At 38.6% G+C, this 18,146-nt stretch overlaps 1 protein-coding gene across 1 annotated transcript in view; it reads left to right on the forward strand.

Moving 5' to 3' along the window:
* MAOA (monoamine oxidase A) overlaps nucleotides 1-18,146 on the forward strand; it is a 92,053-nt gene that overhangs the window by 39,749 nt on the left and 34,158 nt on the right. The window contains exon 4 of the mRNA XM_016943709.3: nucleotides 17,362-17,466. Within this exon, the coding sequence (XP_016799198.1) occupies nucleotides 17,362-17,466 (105 nt within the window). The remainder of the gene's footprint in view (nucleotides 1-17,361; nucleotides 17,467-18,146) is intronic.

Raw genomic sequence — 18,146 nt, forward strand, 5'->3', positions numbered from 1 at the left:
ACTGTGGGTTCAGAGGTCAAGGGAGGAATGAAGAAAGTATAAAAAATTTCACAAAGTATTTAGGAACTCTGGCTACAACAGGCTGTGATCAAAAAGGAAAAACCCCTTTGCTTCCTCATTTTCTCTTTTCTGCACTGCACAGTGTTTCCATGGACTAGTAAGTAATAACAACAGTGAGAATAATAGCTGCTAACATTTATTAAGCATTTTTACCTGTATTCTCACATTTAATATAGGGAGAGAGACCAAACCCTTTGCGCTCAACTACTAATTAAACAGTCATGTAAATTCACTCTCCACTCCAACTGGGAAGCAAATGAGTGTGATGATTATCTTGGAATCTGAGCAGATTCATGCTGATAAGATTCAGAGGCTGAGAGGTTTTTAGTTTACCTGGAGGCTAACAATAAACAACAACTAAAAGCTTTTTATGCATGAACTCATTAAATCCTTACATCCACCCTGCTAGGCAGGCATTATCATCCCCATTTTACGTATGAGAAACCAGAAGTTCAAAGAGGTTAAAGTGACTTGACGAGGCTATAAAACTCCTAACAGTCTACCTAACCCCTGAGTGCATGCTCTTCATTATCCCGATATATGGCCTAGAAAATGAAACTGAGGACTCTGAATGGAGATGTGCTGGACCTCCAATGTTTGTTTGTCCTCACACACATCTACAGTAAGGTATCTCACTGTCAATATCACTGAAGTCTGGGTCATATGATGAGGAGATTCAGTCATTGAAAGACCACTTTTTTTCCTACTTTCTTACTCTTCTTCCAGTTTCATGTTCCTTTTATGTACATTTTAAAAACTGGGAAAAACTGGAAAAAACTGGAAATTTACAAGTATGTCCTCAAGCTAGGTACCTGCTAGTCTCCCAGCCACGCCCAGTCTAAAACTTGATATTGGGCTGGGTGTGGTGGCTCACATCTGTAATCCCAGCCCTTTGGGAGGCCAAGGCGGGAGGATCATCTAAGACCAGGAGTTCTAGACCAGCCTGGGCAACATAGTGAGACCTCTTCTCTATGAAAAATTAAAAAATTAGCTGGGCATGGTGGTGCACATCCTGTAGTCCCAGCTATTTGGGAGGCTGAGGCAAGAGGATGGCTTGAGCCCAGGAGGTTGAGGTTACAGTGAGCCATGATCATGCCACTGCACTTCAGCTTGGGCAACAGAGCAATACCCTATCTCAAAAATAAAAATAAAAAATAATAAAAGTAAAACGTGATGCTAAGGTGATAGTTTGAAAGTGGCACCCATAGGCAGCTTTTGTAAGTAATTTAGCTCCTCATTGTTCTTGATGGAGGCAAGGTGGGGTTAAAATGATAAAGTTCTGTTTGAGAATTTTGACTTTGCCTGAAAGTGATCAACAGATCGTGACATGCTATCCAAACTTCCTAACAGGACCTTACAAATTACATATCTTAAGTGTTAGACTTTCTGATGTCTCTGAAATTTTCTGGGCTTTACTGGGAACCCTGCTTTCTAGAAATCCAGATGTAATTGTTCTGTACTTTAAGAAGGTGGTCCTGCTGCAAGCTTTAATAGAGGATGAACTAATGGAAAGACTTAAGGAGATGATGCACGTTACATTAGGTGCCTAAGTAAGGAAAGAGAAATGTTAAGAGTAGCATCCAGGGTCCCTTTTTTGATTTTGTTGCTGCTGCTGAGTCCCGCTGTAAGGTTAGGTCCACACTACCCTGAAAGTCCTGTTCCTAAAGAAAAAACAACTTCAGCTTTCTGGAGGGGAGAACTGCTCAACTCTACCATATTTTTCTTTCACAAAAATACAAATATGGCTGTGCTATTGCATAACCTACTGGACAAAGGCATCTTGCCATGGCATTGGACTTGGTAGCCCGAGGCCGCTTTCAGGAATGTAAGGCAGAAAATAAAATAGAAACAAAAAAAGAGGCTGGGCGCGGTGGCTCATGCCTGTAATCCCAGCACTTTGGGAGGCCGAGGCGGGCAGATCATGAGGTCAGGAGATCGAGACCATCCTGGCTAACATGGTGAAACTTCATCTCCACTAAAAATACAAAAAATTAGCTGGGCGTGCTGGCAGGTGCCTGTAGTCCCAGCTACCAGTTACTCAGAAGGCTGAGGCAGGACAATGGCGTGAACCTGGGAGGCGGAGTTTGCAGCGAGCCAAGATTGCGCCACTGCACTCCAGCCTGGGTGACAGAGCGAGACTCCGTCTCAAAAAAAAAAAAAAAAAAGAAAAAGAATAAAAAACAACCAAACAAACAAGAATGCAAGGCATTGTTAACCTCTGGATCTTTGCCATTGCATGGCCATGCACATCAACACAATGGTAATATTAGACCATAATTATTGCATATGCAGCACGTGGCAGGTGTGTGCTAAAACACATACCGTGCCTACACTTTGGACAACAAATGGCACCTTTAAATCACAGCCGCTGTGGTTGATCCCTCAAGGTCAGTACCGCTCCCATAGTAATAATAATGACTACCTCCCCTACTGAGCTCCCAGTATGTTCCAGGCCCTGTGCCAAGGCCTTCACCTCCATTATCTTACTTAACCCTCACATGGATCCTAAGTTAGGTAGGGGTTATTGCGCCATTTCACAGAAAGAGTCTGAAGTTCAGAGGCCCAGTAACCTGCCTAAGAGAGTAAGGGAATTCAGATTAAGGTCTTTTGACTTTATGCTGTCTCTTGCTAGTCCAGATTCCACTGTCAGGGACTGTGGACTCCAGGAAGCTGCCTTACAGTTTGTGCTTGTCCTGGCTCTTTCTAGCAGCTCTCTTCTGATGGTCATCCTGTGTCCATCATTGTGTCCCCATATGCAGTGCTGGTGACCATTTTGCTCAATCTTTTGACCCGGAAGCCTGAAAGAGCAGTGTTAACTACCTGCTATGATACAAGCACTGTGCCTTGGTTATTGTTTGATGGATGCAGTAACTGGAAAACAGCCATTTAACTGTCAGAAAATAAAGATTGAAGCTCTATTTTGAATTTTAGTACTTATTTTCAAATAGCTACACATTTAAGATGGTAAGCATCATTCTTTTCATTGAATACTTAATCTCATCGAATGAAAAGATGAAAAATAGAAATATATATCATTAAACCATCCTCTCACATACTTTAACCTTTCAGAGAATACATATTTTCACCCAAGGTAGACAGCAATGTTAAGGCAAAAAGTAGTGGGTTGGTTAAAGTTTAGTTTATTTGATCTGAATGAGTGCCTTTTTGCTAGTGTTTTCCAATACATCATATCATTTCTGGAAAGAGAAGTACTCATTGTAGTAGATGTTTTTATGATTATCAGGAAACTATATTAGGGAAAAGCAGGAAGATATTTAGTTCAATATTCCAGATAAGATGGTTAATAAATTGTATACTAAAAGTAACTCTACTTATTTTAAAATATCTTAACTCTCACTGTTTTTCTCCACTTCTAGGGGAAAAGTGGGTGTTTCCCCAATGTGATAGTGTATTGGGTTAATAATGCAAATTGTCTTTGTGACATTTTCTGCGTTGCTTTTTGACAACTTCAGCTTTCATAATCTAATACAGTCAATATTCGTTTTTGTAAATAACACTGAAGTGAAAAGGAAGATTGCCATTTTCTAGATAAACCAATCAATAATCTTTGTGGCCCAGATTGCTTAAGCTCTTAAATTTTCCCAATGCGAAACCTTAAAGAATGTTTAGATTGTTTAAACACTGTCAACAGTCTGTGGCACATCTAGTCTCAGCTTACTCTAGGATGGTTTTTACTATTCACCAAGGAACTACTCGTTACCTTTGTTAGATTGTGTTTACAGTGCAAGTTTTAACAAGACAGTGTATGGTTCCAAGCCTGAGCCTCTCAGATGGATACTGAGGATACACCTTAGTGGTGTTTCCTCTACCTGATCCCTTCCTTTTCTGAGACTATGCCTATCTACTACATTCATAGAGGATTCACATCGATATGCTAAATTCACTCATTGCTTAATATTTATAGTTATGTATTTGATAAATATATAAGTATTTACAGAGCAAAATCTACTCTGTACCAGATATTGTTCCAAGCTGCAGATGGAGTGGTGAACAAATGATCAAAATTTCTGCCCTCATGGTCCTTCTAATCTAAAGAGAGAAGACAAGTAAACAAGAACAGTAAATAAATATTAGCTAACATTTTTGCCTGTATCCTTCATGGATCTTGTGAATAGAATCCCTCTTCTAATTCTGGTTTAGAAGATCCTGATTCTTATATAATAGGTTCCTGACTGGTTTCTACAGTGAGCAGCTTTTATGAATTTTGTGAATTTGACATGCTTTTATTGGGGAGATTATATCTGATCTGTGAAATTAACATAAATTAATCATATCATTGTGAACCTTAAAGGTAGATTCTTAAATGGCATCAGCTAGATATTTTTACACTTGATCTTAGCCAAAAAGCCAAGAAGCAGTAGCTAGATATGTTTAAAACATTCTCTTTATCGGCTGCACGCGGTGGCTCATGCCTGTAATCCCAGCACTTTGAGAGGCTGAGGCAGGAGGATTGCTTGAGCCCAGGAGTTTGAAACTAGCCCGGGCAACATAGTGAGGCCCCCATTGCTACACAAAAATTTAAAATATAATTTTAAAAATAAATAAAATAAAACATTCTCTTTATCAGTTCTTCTCTTCTGCATGGCATAAAGGAAGCAGCTGGACCTGAATGCCAAGTGGATTGATTCATTACTTGCATTAGTAAATAAGATGCTCCATCATTATGAGTGTGTTTCATTGAGTTGTGGAGATCTTTTGTTAAATTTTGCAGTGCTGTGTCTTGCAGAAAAAATGAAAATGTTGGATTCCATTTTTTTTTTTTTTTTTTTGCTTTCCATGAGTTTCCTGCACATCATAATGCAGGTAGGGTGAGGGGTATGGAGAGGGAGAACCCAGCCAGAAATGGAGCAAGGCATTTTGCAGAGGCTACTTCAAAGGAGAAATTGACAATTACATGCATTCTCACGTTCTTCCTGCTTTTCACGTCCTCTCTAAATAAAAGTAGAGACTATAAATATATACCACCCATTTGTTTTTAGAGAATGGTGTGATAAAGATTTATTTAAAACAACATAGGCTTTGCTGACAGTAACAGCTCAGCAAGAATTTTTTTTTTTCTTTTTGTATTGGTTCTATTCTTCCCACAGCCCTTTACTCCAGGTTTCTATGCCAACGACTGAAATCAAAGGCTTTTCACAATGTGTATGTTCTGGAATACTAAGTAAATTTTGTTGTTGCTAAGAGGGAAACTTGGTTTTAGCCAGCAGGCCATGTAGAAAGCAGAGTTTGTCTTAATGCTTACCAGATATAACCCCTCACTTCCAATAGAATTTGACCCATGGCTTATAATAGAATTTCTTTTGGATATGCGACGTTTCATTTTAAGTTTCTTTTAGTACCTTGTCCATACTAACTCACAGAAGATATTTCTTTTATCTTCAAAGAAAGATACATTTTCACTTTCAACCTCTCTCAGAAGGAAACTCAAGAAGCGGAAAGTGTGAAGTCTTTGTAGGGATGTTGCTTGTTGTATATTTGCCTCCTTTCTTTTAAACACCTAAATTCATCCCTCCTGATGCCATGCTATTAATATTGCCTTCCACCTGTAATGTACCTATACATGTTTTACCTCACTTGAGCTTCCCAATGGTCCTCAGAGTAAAAAGCATTATTTTTCCCAACTCAGAGAGCGTAGGAGCCAAAGTGTGGCTTTCCAGCTCTAAGCCCAGTGTTCTGTGGGTTACATCACCTTGTTTTTTATTCCAAAGTTAACTTGTGAACCCTTCTAATAAACTGCTCCAAGATATGACAAAATCACTTTATCCCAACAGGCTCTGAAGTTGTAAGATGCCCCTTTGGAAACAGGGACTCCTGTGGATATGGGGGTGGTCGTTCATGGGAGCTGTATGTGACACAGTTTATATTTCACAGTTCACAGTTCACAGTGGTTGTACATGGGAGCTGTATGTGGCACGGTGGCTTCTCTTCTCTTGCACCCTGAGCTGTAGTCTGAGAGGTCCTCTGGCCTTCAGTGAGCACCTGGCAGCTAAACAGCCCCCAGTGTGTCCCAGTTAGGCTCAGCAGGCTGAAGACCACAGATGGATTCTATTATTTTGTTAAAATACTAAATCTGGAGGTCTAAGGCATGGTTTGAAATTGCTGGCTATATATTATTTTTGTTAAATGATCCATGTAAACTTATTATTCAAAGTATGGCCCAAGTATTGGCCAGTATTTTATGTTATACCATTATAACCTGCCTGATTTTAAAAATAACAAAAAAGGAAAGGATTTAAAGTGGTTCTTGATAAGTATTACAAATTTGGATAAGTCAGGGTAGAAGACAGAAAAACAAAACAAAACAAAAACACCAGTTAGGTAAGGATAGGCAAGTAGTTACAGGCCTGTGCTCATGATAAGAAATTCTGTTTTGATGATAGAAATGAGGTAATACAGAAGGGATTGCTTTCTTCTCTCAATTACAATTCTGAGTAGGTTTTAAAAGCAGAGAGGCTAAAAATGTTTACATATTTTCAGTTTGATCTATCCAGTATCCAGTATAAGGATATATGAAGATAGCTGGTAAAAAATAGTTTTTACTAACTTTCATTCTTTTTTCCCCCTCACTTTGGAAAGACTTCATTTGCTGCTTGTGAGTTCCCAGAGAGCTTAATGGCAGAATTCCTCTTAAAGCTTTGCACTGTTTAGAGAGCTAGGTCAGCATTAGCCATCTCCTCTCAGAGGCTCCTTCTTCCTATAAACTCTCAGGGTTACATCTCAGATTTGGTTTCAAAAATATAAAGTTCCTACTCAGCGACAACCCAATATATAGCAAAATAAGTTAATTATTAGATTTTTTCTTAAAAAATGGTAAAGTACACTAACATAAAATTTATCATCTTCACCAATTTTAGGTGTACAGTTAATTCAGTAGCATTAAGTACATCCACATTGTTGTGCCACTGTCACCACCACCCATCCAACAGAACCCCTCTCATCTTCCTTCCATTCATTTCTAATAGGGACTAATTCACTACAGGAATTGTTTTCTAACCATTCATTGAGAAGTAACCTAGCATCACCCTCCCACTGGCAGCACAGAAAGGGGGTTAAGTCAGACACAAAGGATTTCTCTCACACTCAGGCTGAGGGACTTTGTGATCACACATAATCATGTAGGGCCTCAGTATTTGGGTTAATGGCCAAAAGAACTTTGTGAATGGAATTAAACATTATATGAGCAGCTTCCTCAAGAGAAATTGCTCTAGTCTCCATAATAACTGAACTCCTGGAGGTTCTGACCTTTCAGGTTAAAATGTAGTTGCCTCTCAGAGGTTAAAATCTCCTCCTTCCTCCTTGCTTTCTACTTCCTTCCTATTTCTTCTCAGCAACCCCTGTCCTCACCTCAGTGGCATGCACATTACTCCAATTAAAAGACTCAATCATTGATCTTTAATTTTCAAACTTTTGCAAAGTAGCCTTCTAACAGTTGAAATCTTAAACAGCCTCTAACGTCCAATGAATCCCATATCTAGTCCATTCTGGGCACTTCCTGAAGAAGGGAAATTCAGTTGTCCCATGATCACATGTTGAGCCAGCTAGAAAACCTTTTCTGTCATTGCCTCATCCTGCTGCCTAATAGGATCGATGCTGCCATGTAGCCCTCTGTATCACGTGCAGACTCAAACCTTTTTCATTTCTATGTCAAATTCAATGAACAGATAACTTTTGAAAACCTGCTGGGCCACAGAGTTTTAGTAAGTGACAGTTATTCCTACTTTAGAGATAAGAGAAAGTTATAATAATGAGAGTGGTTCAAGGTCCTACAGAAGTGAGAGAGAAAGAGGGACAGGCATAAAAGCCTAGTTAATTACTAACCTTTGCAAACACAGAGCTTCAAACTGAAAAGAGACAAATAATGATAATAATGTCAATACCTGATATTTGACAGTCCAGTACTATTTTCATAACACTTCATTTTAGTTTTTGCTTTGTGTTTGGGTTTTATGCAACCAGAAGAAGAAAATTCTTGATGGAATCACAGAAAGCTTGAGAGTTAATTATAGTTCAGTGTAGTGAATGCTTTGATCCTGAAGGCTGTGAAACTGAATCGTTTTCATTCAGAAAATTTCTCATGTCAGGTTTTTCAAACAAAAAGAATGATTAGTAAACTATTCTATTACCTTTCATTCCCATAGCTCTCCTGTAATTTGTAAGACTCAAATGATACACACTGAACCTTGGGCTGAGATTTAGTTTTGTATATTTGCCAAAGTACACAGTAGCCTAGTTTCCATAGCCATATCTAGCAGATAAATGTCTCTGAAAAAAAAAAAATCAGGCTTCAGAGACAATGGGAGGAAATCACTGTGGCTCACACTTGCGGACCAGCAGTGGGTGACAAAAGTGGACCCTGGGACACAGACATGGGTGCAGTCACTAATTGACATAATTATTTGAGCATCCACCAGTCGAGTAGTCCTGAGTATCTGTGACTTTTCCTAATCTGTAGATTAAAAAAAAAATACTATTCTGATATTTAAATGCTGGGAAGATGGTGCTAAGAGTATAATGGCTCTTAGTTCATCCACCCTTTCATTCCATGCCATCACCCTATCTCTGCCATCATGGTTATAAAGCCATCACTGAAGTAACTTCATCTAGTAGTAGAGGGCAGGGCCACATCCTCCCAGACACTGTGATACACAAGGTGGATGCACTCACTTAACAGCTTAGCTGACAAGAAGTTCTGCTTTGCCCTTTGCCCCTCTCTACCTGCTCTTATGTACTTTCTCACTGCACTGTCTTGTTACGAGGAGGACGGGCTAAGGGCAGAAACTCAGCATGAAGCCCATGATGCACCTGCAATTTTAGCTAGATGTACAAGCAATTTCCTTCCTTTCTCCTCGTTGTTGTGGAATGATGTGCCCTTTTGTCCAGAAGGGATACAAATGACATTGTATTCCCATGTGTAACATTTGGAAAATAAACATTCTGGTTGTCACAGCTTCTATTTCATCGCATATTTTCCTGTGTTATGTCATACTTCTGCCAGTGCAAGCCAGAATGTGAAGAATGCCTAGGGGAATATTTCTCAAGTGTTTTCTAAGCAACATTAATCTTAAAAATACTTTGCAAAAATAGGGCATTTGGTGGTCAGATAAACTTTGGAAGTGCTCCATGTTCTATCCCTGTCTTTGATAGTCAAGATGCCCATTAACAAATTAGAAGTCCTAGGAAGCCTGGCAATAAAAAAAGACTATTGAACACAAACCAGGATTTCCCAGACTTATGACCATGGAAACTATTTTCATATAACACCTGTAAAGATCAGAGTAAGAGATGCTATCACAGGAAGTGTTTTTAGAGATTTAGGTTCACAAATTACCAAAACTACTCGGGAATAAATAGAAAATTGAATAGACCTATAATAAGAAAAGAGATTGAATTAGTAATTTAAAATCTCCCACAGAAACAAACCCAGACACAAATGGCTTTACTGGTAAATTTTACCAAAAGTTTAAAGAAGAATTAATACCAATTCTTTATAAACTCTTCCAAAAAAATACAAGAGGAGGAAAGATTTCTCAGTTCATCCTATGAGGCCAGTATTATCCCAAATAACAAAACCAAAGACATCACAAGAAAACTACAAACCAATATCCCTATATAGAGATGCAAAACTCTTCAAGAAAATACTAGCAAACTGAATCTAGCAATATATTAAAAGGTTTATACACCATGACTAAGTAGGATTTATTCCAGGAATGAAAGGTTAGTTTAATATACAAAAATCCAATAATGTAATGCACCACCATATTAATAGGATGAAGGACCAATAGCACGTGATCATCTCAATAGACGGAGCAGAAACATTTGACAAAATTCAACATCCTTTTATGATAAAACCACTAGAAAAACTAAGAATAGAGGAGAACTTCCTCAACCTAATAAAGGCCATCTCCAAAAAACCCACAGCTACCATAATACTCAATGGTAAAAGATTGAAAGCTTTCCTTCTAAAATCAGGAGCAAGACAAAGATATTTACTCTGGCCACTTGTATTTAACATTGTACTAGGGATTTTAGCCAGGGCACTTAGGCAAGAAATAAAAAAAAAAAAGAAAAATTGTATTTGCAGATGATGTGATCTTGTGTATAGAAAATCCTGATACTGACTAAAACAATTCATAGAACTGTTAAACAAGTTCATCGAGGTTGCAGGATACAAGATCAATATTCAAAAATAAATTTTATTTCTAATACAGTAGCAATGAACAATCTGAAATGAAATTAAGAAAACAACTTCACTTAAAATAGCATCAAAAAACAATAAAATACTTAGCAATAAATTTAACCAAAGAAGTGCAAGACTTATATACCTAAAGCTACAAAATAACATTGAAATAAATTAAAGATGTAAATAAATGGCGGCATCCTGTGTTCATGGACTTAATATTGTTAGGGTGACAATACTTCCCAAATTGAACTACGTTTTTAACACAATCCCTTTCAAGATCCTAGCTGACAGTTTTTGCAGAAATTGGGAGATGATTGATCCTAAAATGTATATGTAAATGCGAGAGACCCATAATAGCCAAAGCAGTTTTAAAAGAGAAGAACAAATTTGAAGGACCCACACTTCCTGATTTCAAAAATTACTATGAAGCTAGTGTGCTAAAACAATGTGTACTTGTATAAAAACAATGTGTACTTCTATAAGGATAAACATATAGGTAAATGGAGTAGAACTGTGATTTCAGAAATAAACCCTTACATTTACGCCCAATTGATTTTTGTCAAGGGTAGCAAGACAACTCAGTGCAAAAAGTAAAATAAGTTATTTCAACAAATGGTGCTGGAACAACTGGATATCCACATGCAAAAGAATGAAGCTGGACCTCTTCTCACACTATACACAAACATTAACTCATTTTAGACCTAACTATAAGAGCTAAAAATATAAAACTCCTGGAAGAAAAAATAATAAATCTCTGTGAGTTAGGCAGTGATTTATTTGATGATACTGAAAGCACAAGCAACAGAAGAAAAAATAGATAAATTGGTCTTCATCAAAAAAAGTTTTTGAAGTGTTGTCATTTGTATACCATCAAGAAACTGAAAAGACAATCCATAGAATGGGAGAAAATATTTGCAAATCATATATCTGATAAATGACTTGTATTCCGAACATATAAAGAACTCTAACAACTCAATAATAAAAAGACAAACAACCCAATTCAAAAATGGACAAAGGACTTGAATAGATACTTTGCCAAAAAAAAGATATGCACATGATCAATAAGCATCTGAAAAGATGATCAATGTTATTAGTTATTAGGGAAATGCAAGTCAAAACCACAATGAGATGTCCCTTCACACCCAACAAGATGGCTGTAATAAAAAAGGCAGACATTAATAAGTGTTGTGCAGGATGGGGCGACATTGGAAACCTCACCCATTGCTGGTAGAAATGTAAAATGGTGCAGCCACTTTGGAAAATAGTTTGGCAGTTCTTCAAAATGCAGTGTCAGAGAAAGAAGAGTGACTACTAATAATTAAGGGCTTCTTCTCGGGGTAAAGAAAATGTTCTAAAATGAGATGTGATGATGGTTGCATGCTCTGTGAATATACCAAAGACCATTGAATTGTACAATATAAATGGATGAATTATAGGATATGTGAATGATATGTTAATAAAGCTGTTAAATAGCTATTTGTCCTCACAATGTGATATTTTCATCTTTTTTCACACTTCCTGTTTCTCCTGAGTTAATGGCATCTGTGAAAGAGGAAAACTATTTTTTAAAAAAACTCTGTCAATTATCTTTAATTACACAAAAGCCGCCAGAAGAACTCATTATTGTTTCTATCTTAACTGTTTTGTTTGTAATTTCTGTGTATAACTAGAATCCCTTGGAGAAGATGACATAAATTTCTTTTAAAACCCTTCACTGTTGGGGCCAGGCACAGTGGGTCATGCCTGTAATCCCAGCAGTTTGGGAGGCCAAGACAGGAGGATCACTTGAGCCCAGGAGTTCAAGACCAGCCTGAGCAATAAAGTGAGGCCCCATCTCTACCACATAAATAAATAAATAAATACATACATACATAAATAAAAATACAAAAATTAGCCATGCATAGTGGCACACACCTATAGTCCCAGCTTACTTGGGAGGCTGAGGCTGGAGAATCACTTAAACCTGAGAGTTTGAGACTGCAGTGAGCTGTGATCACAACACTACACTCCAGCCTGGGTGACAGAGAAAGATCCTGTCAAAAAAAACAAATAAAACCCTTCATTATTGATGGTATAGCATCATTTATATCTGAGTTTAATGGTTCTATTTTTCCAGAGATAGGACTACACAATTCAGGCGCCCATTGCATTGGTAGCTGTACAAGTCTTGAGACAGAGGCTGAGAATATGAAGTATCAGGTCATAAGCAAACACATAGGAATGTGCTGCCAGCCCTTGAAATGGTGTGAGAGGTTATAGATAATTTGGTATTCATAAACATGGAGCAGAGGCATGAAAAATGTAAACCATAAGACTGTGCAAATATAATAACAAATTTGAGGGTGGATGAGTTCCCCAGGGAAATGGGAAAGGGGTGGGCAGAAGGAAAGGAAAAGGCTAAGAATCAGACTCTGGGGGATTCAGTGGATCATAGAAGGAGGGGTCTTGGGGAACTAGGCTGAGGCTTGGGACAACTAGCACTATCTGATGGGGTGGTGTCAGATGCAGCCAAGTGCTAATGGGATGGATACATCCCTTCATATCTGGCTAAAAGGAGCTCATTGGTGACCATAGAGAAAAGGGCATCCACGGACTTTTGAGGATACAAGTCAGATTTTAGAAAACAGAAGGATATGAAGGCAATGGGGGCATCATTTGAGTGGGACTGTTAAAAGAATGCAAAGAGGATGACAAATGAAAAGGACAGACGTCTCCATGTAGGGTATGAAGGCTTTTTCTAGATAGAGTGAAACTATGTATGTTTGAAGAGAGCTTGGATACCTGCATTTGGAAAAAGGAAGATAATGCTTTTGTAAACTATTAATACAACACAAAACTACCATCCTATTTAATGGGTCTCTTCTTAGATGATTTTAAAATTTAAAGCATTGTTATAAACTATAGAAAAGAAATCATCAAAAGATTCATCTTACAGGCTTTGTCACAAAACAATGGGACTAGAAGGGTCTCAAGGTATTCATATAAGCTGTACAGGCATGTTTCTAAATTAATCTGGAAGATAACTCTTTATTTTCCAGATGATTAAAGAAGGCTATTTGGCAGCTTCCCCAGTGACTTATGATACTCTAATAACGCTCACTTCCTTTTGCTTAACTCAAATATAAAAGTACAGAGAGATCAAACTCTCCAATGTGCCAATCAGGAAATGCTATTTTGCTTACTATAAACTTAGCTTGTCTTATAGGACCAACAATAAAGAATTATGTGGGAGCCATAAACTGCCATCTCCTGGCAATAGTCTCCTGTTATTATGAACATTAGTAGATTGAAGATGTAGTTGCTCAAAGTCACTTAAGTGTTTTAGGGCACGGTTCCAGGGACATTGCGTTCTGCTTGACATAAACAATTTCTGCTGTATCAAAGACACTGCCCTTTAGAGATTAAAGGCCACTTTGGAAAACTAGTAAGCTTTCAGAGTGTAGGTACAAAATGAACTTGACCATTACACTAGATTTTTCTCCTTTAATTTTAAAGAGCAGTAATCATTTGGAAGTATTCCCAGAGCCCCTGCTTCACCCTCTTAGGTCATGAAGGCATTCCTTACTGAGAAGTGGCTTAGTATTGAGAAACTGCTGACACCTTGGTGAGAATACTATAGAACCACATTTTGGAGACTGAGAGGGTCCACACTGTCAGGCAGTTCTCACTCAGCCAAAAGACATCTTCCAGGCCCCCCTACTGCACTACTTTAGGGATTCACACATGCAAAAGTGTTCCCCACATATGTGCATTTCTTTTTAGCAGGTTTGGGTTTTCTGTGAAACGAGAACAGAGAAGCCAGAAACTGATAGGGGTGAAACTAATTGATGAAATCCTTTATCAACAGCAAAGAAGTTTATGTTATGGGCCTTTATGGTCTTCTTGTTTTTTTTTTTTTCTTTTGAGACAGTCTCGTACTGTCGCCCAGGCTGGAGTGTAGTGGCACGATATCGGCTCACTGCAGCCTCCGCCTCCAGGGTTCAAGCAATTCTCCTGCCTCAGCCTCTCGAGTAGCTGAGATTACAGGTGCCTGCCACCATGCCCGGCTGATTTTTTGTTTGTATTTTTAGTAGAGACGGGTTTTTTTGTTTGTTTGTGTGTTTGCGACAGTCGTGCTCTGTCGCTCAGGCTGGAGTGCAGTGGCGTGATCTCGGCTCACTGCAACCTCCGCCTCCTGGGTTCAAGTGATTCTCCTGCCCCAGCCTCCCAAGTAGTTGGGATTACAGGCGCCCATCACCACGCCCGGCTAATTTTCTTATTTTTTTAAGTAGAGACAGGGTTTTGCCATGTTGGTCAGGCTCGTCTCAAACTCCTGACCTCAGGTGATCTGCCTGTCTCAGCCTCTCAAAGTGCTGGGATTACAGGTGTGAGCCACCGCCTCTTCTTTTAAAATATTCCGTGGCTCCCATTTCTAAAATGATTGCCAGGCCAGATTTTCCTCTTTCCTTGAACTCTTTACTTCTCCTGCCACCACTGTTTATCAAGGCTCAGATCTAGGGGTCTTTGGACCTTGTGTGAAATCATACTCAAGTTGGCATCTTTCTGTGAAGAACTTCGTTAGGAATGTGGGACACATTTTGTTGAGTTATATTTATAATTCTTTTCTTTATGTTCCCAGACTATTGAGAATATTTATTTATTTATTTATTTAAGACAGAGTCTTGCTCTGTTGCCCAGGCTGGAGTGCAGTGGCGCAATCTCGGCTCACTGCAACCTCCGCCTCCTGGGTTCAAGCAATTCTCCTGCCTCAGCCTCCCGGGCAATATTTATGTTTTTTAATAAAATTTTTTTCCAAAGCAAAGATCAGTTTTGCATTAGACTATTCCTTGACTATACATGCATTTTATGGAGGAAAATGTAGATTTTTCCAGATTTCAGTTAAAGGAGGAATTATAACAAGGACCAGCTGCTCTGAGGCTGCCCCTGAGCTATTACTTAACCTCAGCCCCTCTCTTCTCCATAGCTATTTTTGTTTTCTATGTAAAATATCTTTGCCCATTTCTCTCAGAGTATGTATTAGCATTTTCCAAAGCTGTTTATGTTCCCTCAGTGGTCATCTTCCACCCCTGAAGCTTCTTAAGTCTCTATTTTTACTCCTTAGAAACAGAAAAGGTACATGTGGAAGATTTCTAAGTTTCACATTTCAAAGTTCTCTTTCTTTTGGGAAAGAAAAAGTTGGAAGTTTAAAAATGCCTCTAGAACAAACCTATCTCCACATTCCATCAACTGTATAGGAGGCAGGAAAGCATGTTTTATGAGCAAAGGCTTTGGGAGCAGGAAATTTCCATTCTATGATGTACTAGCTACTGCTGCTGGGCTTTAGTTTCCTTATTTATAAAATGGAAATATCAATAGCGCTTGCCTTCACAGGGTTGGAGTGAGCATTGCACGAGATAATGCATATGAAGGACTTTAGCCAGTGTCAGGCATAGAGAAGGATCTCAATAAATGTTAGTGATGATGGTGGTGATGATGATAAAGGATTTGGAGTCTCAAAAAGTTGTATTGCAGCGTTACAACATAACATTTTCAGATAAGAAACGAGATCACATATTCTGCCAAGGTTATTTGAATTTGCTATGTGGAAGGGAAAATTACTTCTCTGTCACTTAATGGCTGCCATATATTCTTACTCAGTTAGGAGGTGTGCATACACGTGCTTGTGATGTCTTGTGTCCTTGCCCTGATGGTCAGGAGTTTTGTTTTAGCCCTTTAAAAAATCCAATACAGCTTTCAGTATTCTGCAGTGCATGCAGTAGACTTTCTACAAGTAAATGTTTTGATTTAAAAAATCAAATTATCATGCAAATTATACTGGTAGAAAAGATTTTGGCCTTATGAACATTTACAAGACATTGATTTTTAAAGTAAAAGAAATTAGCAAATAAGGCCTTATAAACTACCTATTTCTGGTCTATTTCCTAGGGACTCATCTCTACTCACCCTTGCTTCTCTTAGCACTTTGGCTGTTACACAATGAAATGAAGTTAATGGTTTCTAATAATGAATGAGCCATCTTCATGTTAGAGGTCTTGGTACCAAGCAATAGAAACCAACTCAGGCTAACAAGAGGGAATGTACTGAAAGGAAATGAGAGGACCTACAGAACTGATGTGAGGCTGGAGGACCACACTTGAGGATGAGCAAAGAGCATGAGAGCTCTGGCAAGTTAGGGGCAGGAACCATAGCCATGGTCTTTGTAGCAGGAAGCATCTGCTCAGCACTTGGCCATGGGGAAAGAAAACCCACAGTCTACTTTCTTCTCTATGTGGGTGACCCACTCCATGGTCAGAGTCCTCTGAGAGTGTATGACTGGCCAAGCTCAGATAACAGGCTCACAGCCAGGCTATACCAGGAGCTGGGGGTAGGGGTGTAGAGATTAAAAAAAAAAAATCTAACTTATCATTTTCTGTAATGGGAGCTGGTAGCTGGGACCATTCTCCCTACACAGCTATACAGAAAAGAAGAGAGGCAATTTCCCAGAAAGAAACCAGGATACTACCAGGAAAGGGGAATGGATGCTCGGCAGGCCCACAGTGGCAAGTGCCTGATATTCCACACTGCTAATAATCTGATTCTTTACATCAGGCATAGTCTGTAGTCTAGCCAGTCTTTATTAAGCCTTTGTAGAGTTTAAAACACAGTATAAGACATTCCCCTTTGCTGTTCTTGTCCTATATGTGGTCTAAAGACAGTCCTCCACATCATCATCCTGCTCTCGTCTAAGTGGGAACAGCTTTCTCAAGAGATTAGATGGGAATTCAGGAGTTGAGAATATTGTAGCACCAGCATTAGATACTAGGATGTGCTACCTTTATTTATGTATAATTTCCAAATAAATAGAAATAAATTTAAAGCTATTATTTACTGTAAATTAAAACCAGCCAACACAGCACCAGGGAGATTCTGCACATTTTATTAAATTGGGGCCTGTATAGGTATAATGTATTCAGTTTCCATCAAAGGGAATGTTTCTGACACAGTAGAGGGTCTGGTTACTTTGAAAGTCTTAGGTTGGTTGCTTTTTTGTTGTTTTAGAACACCATTCAAATTTAAGGTATTACTCTTTTTGATTGATTCTGTTTGCTTTTATGTTCTAGGGGAAAACATATCCATTTCGGGGCGCCTTTCCACCAGTATGGAATCCCATTGCATATTTGGATTACAATAATCTGTGGCGGACAATAGATAACATGGGGAAGGAGGTAAAATATGTGTTCAGTTTGCGCATGACCCATTACTGAAATAACAATGGCAACTGTTTAATATCCTTCCATAGTGCAGGGAACATTGCTCCGGACACCAATGCATATCATTTCCAATGTACCCAAACTGCAAAGTTGGTCGTATTTCCACTTCACAAATGGGAAAAATGAGCGCCCAGAGATTATGTAATTTTCAAGACCTCATAGCAAGGGAACCAGCATACCAACCCACTCTCTTATACAAATGCCTGTGTGCCTTCAACTCTATGCTACTGAGCATTTATATGACATATTTTTGCCAAGTATCTCTACTTACAGTTGTCTGTCTGTCTGTAATGCCATTTTAGATAGTAAAGGAGAGAAGGACTTGCTGCCCCAAAGCTTCTTTACTTAGTCTTAGGCTCTGTAATATCAATTTGGGACATAAAATGGGTGTTAGCTTTCAATAACAATGATGATGATAATTGTCATCATTATAATAATTACATATAAATTTGTACATAGACATATATAATATTATCACTATTATTATTGTTTTGGCAATGGCATTAGGACACAGAATCCAAAGAACTCTACCCCACTCCCTGTCTCTATATAGAATTCTATGCCAATCACACATTTCAACACAGAGACCAAGAGACCCATTTTCAGAGGTTTTCATGAGGGCCTTCCCGAGAAGA

Source organism: Pan troglodytes, chromosome X, assembly GCF_028858775.2.
Source record: "Pan troglodytes isolate AG18354 chromosome X, NHGRI_mPanTro3-v2.0_pri, whole genome shotgun sequence".
NCBI classification, from domain to species: domain Eukaryota; kingdom Metazoa; phylum Chordata; class Mammalia; order Primates; family Hominidae; genus Pan; species Pan troglodytes.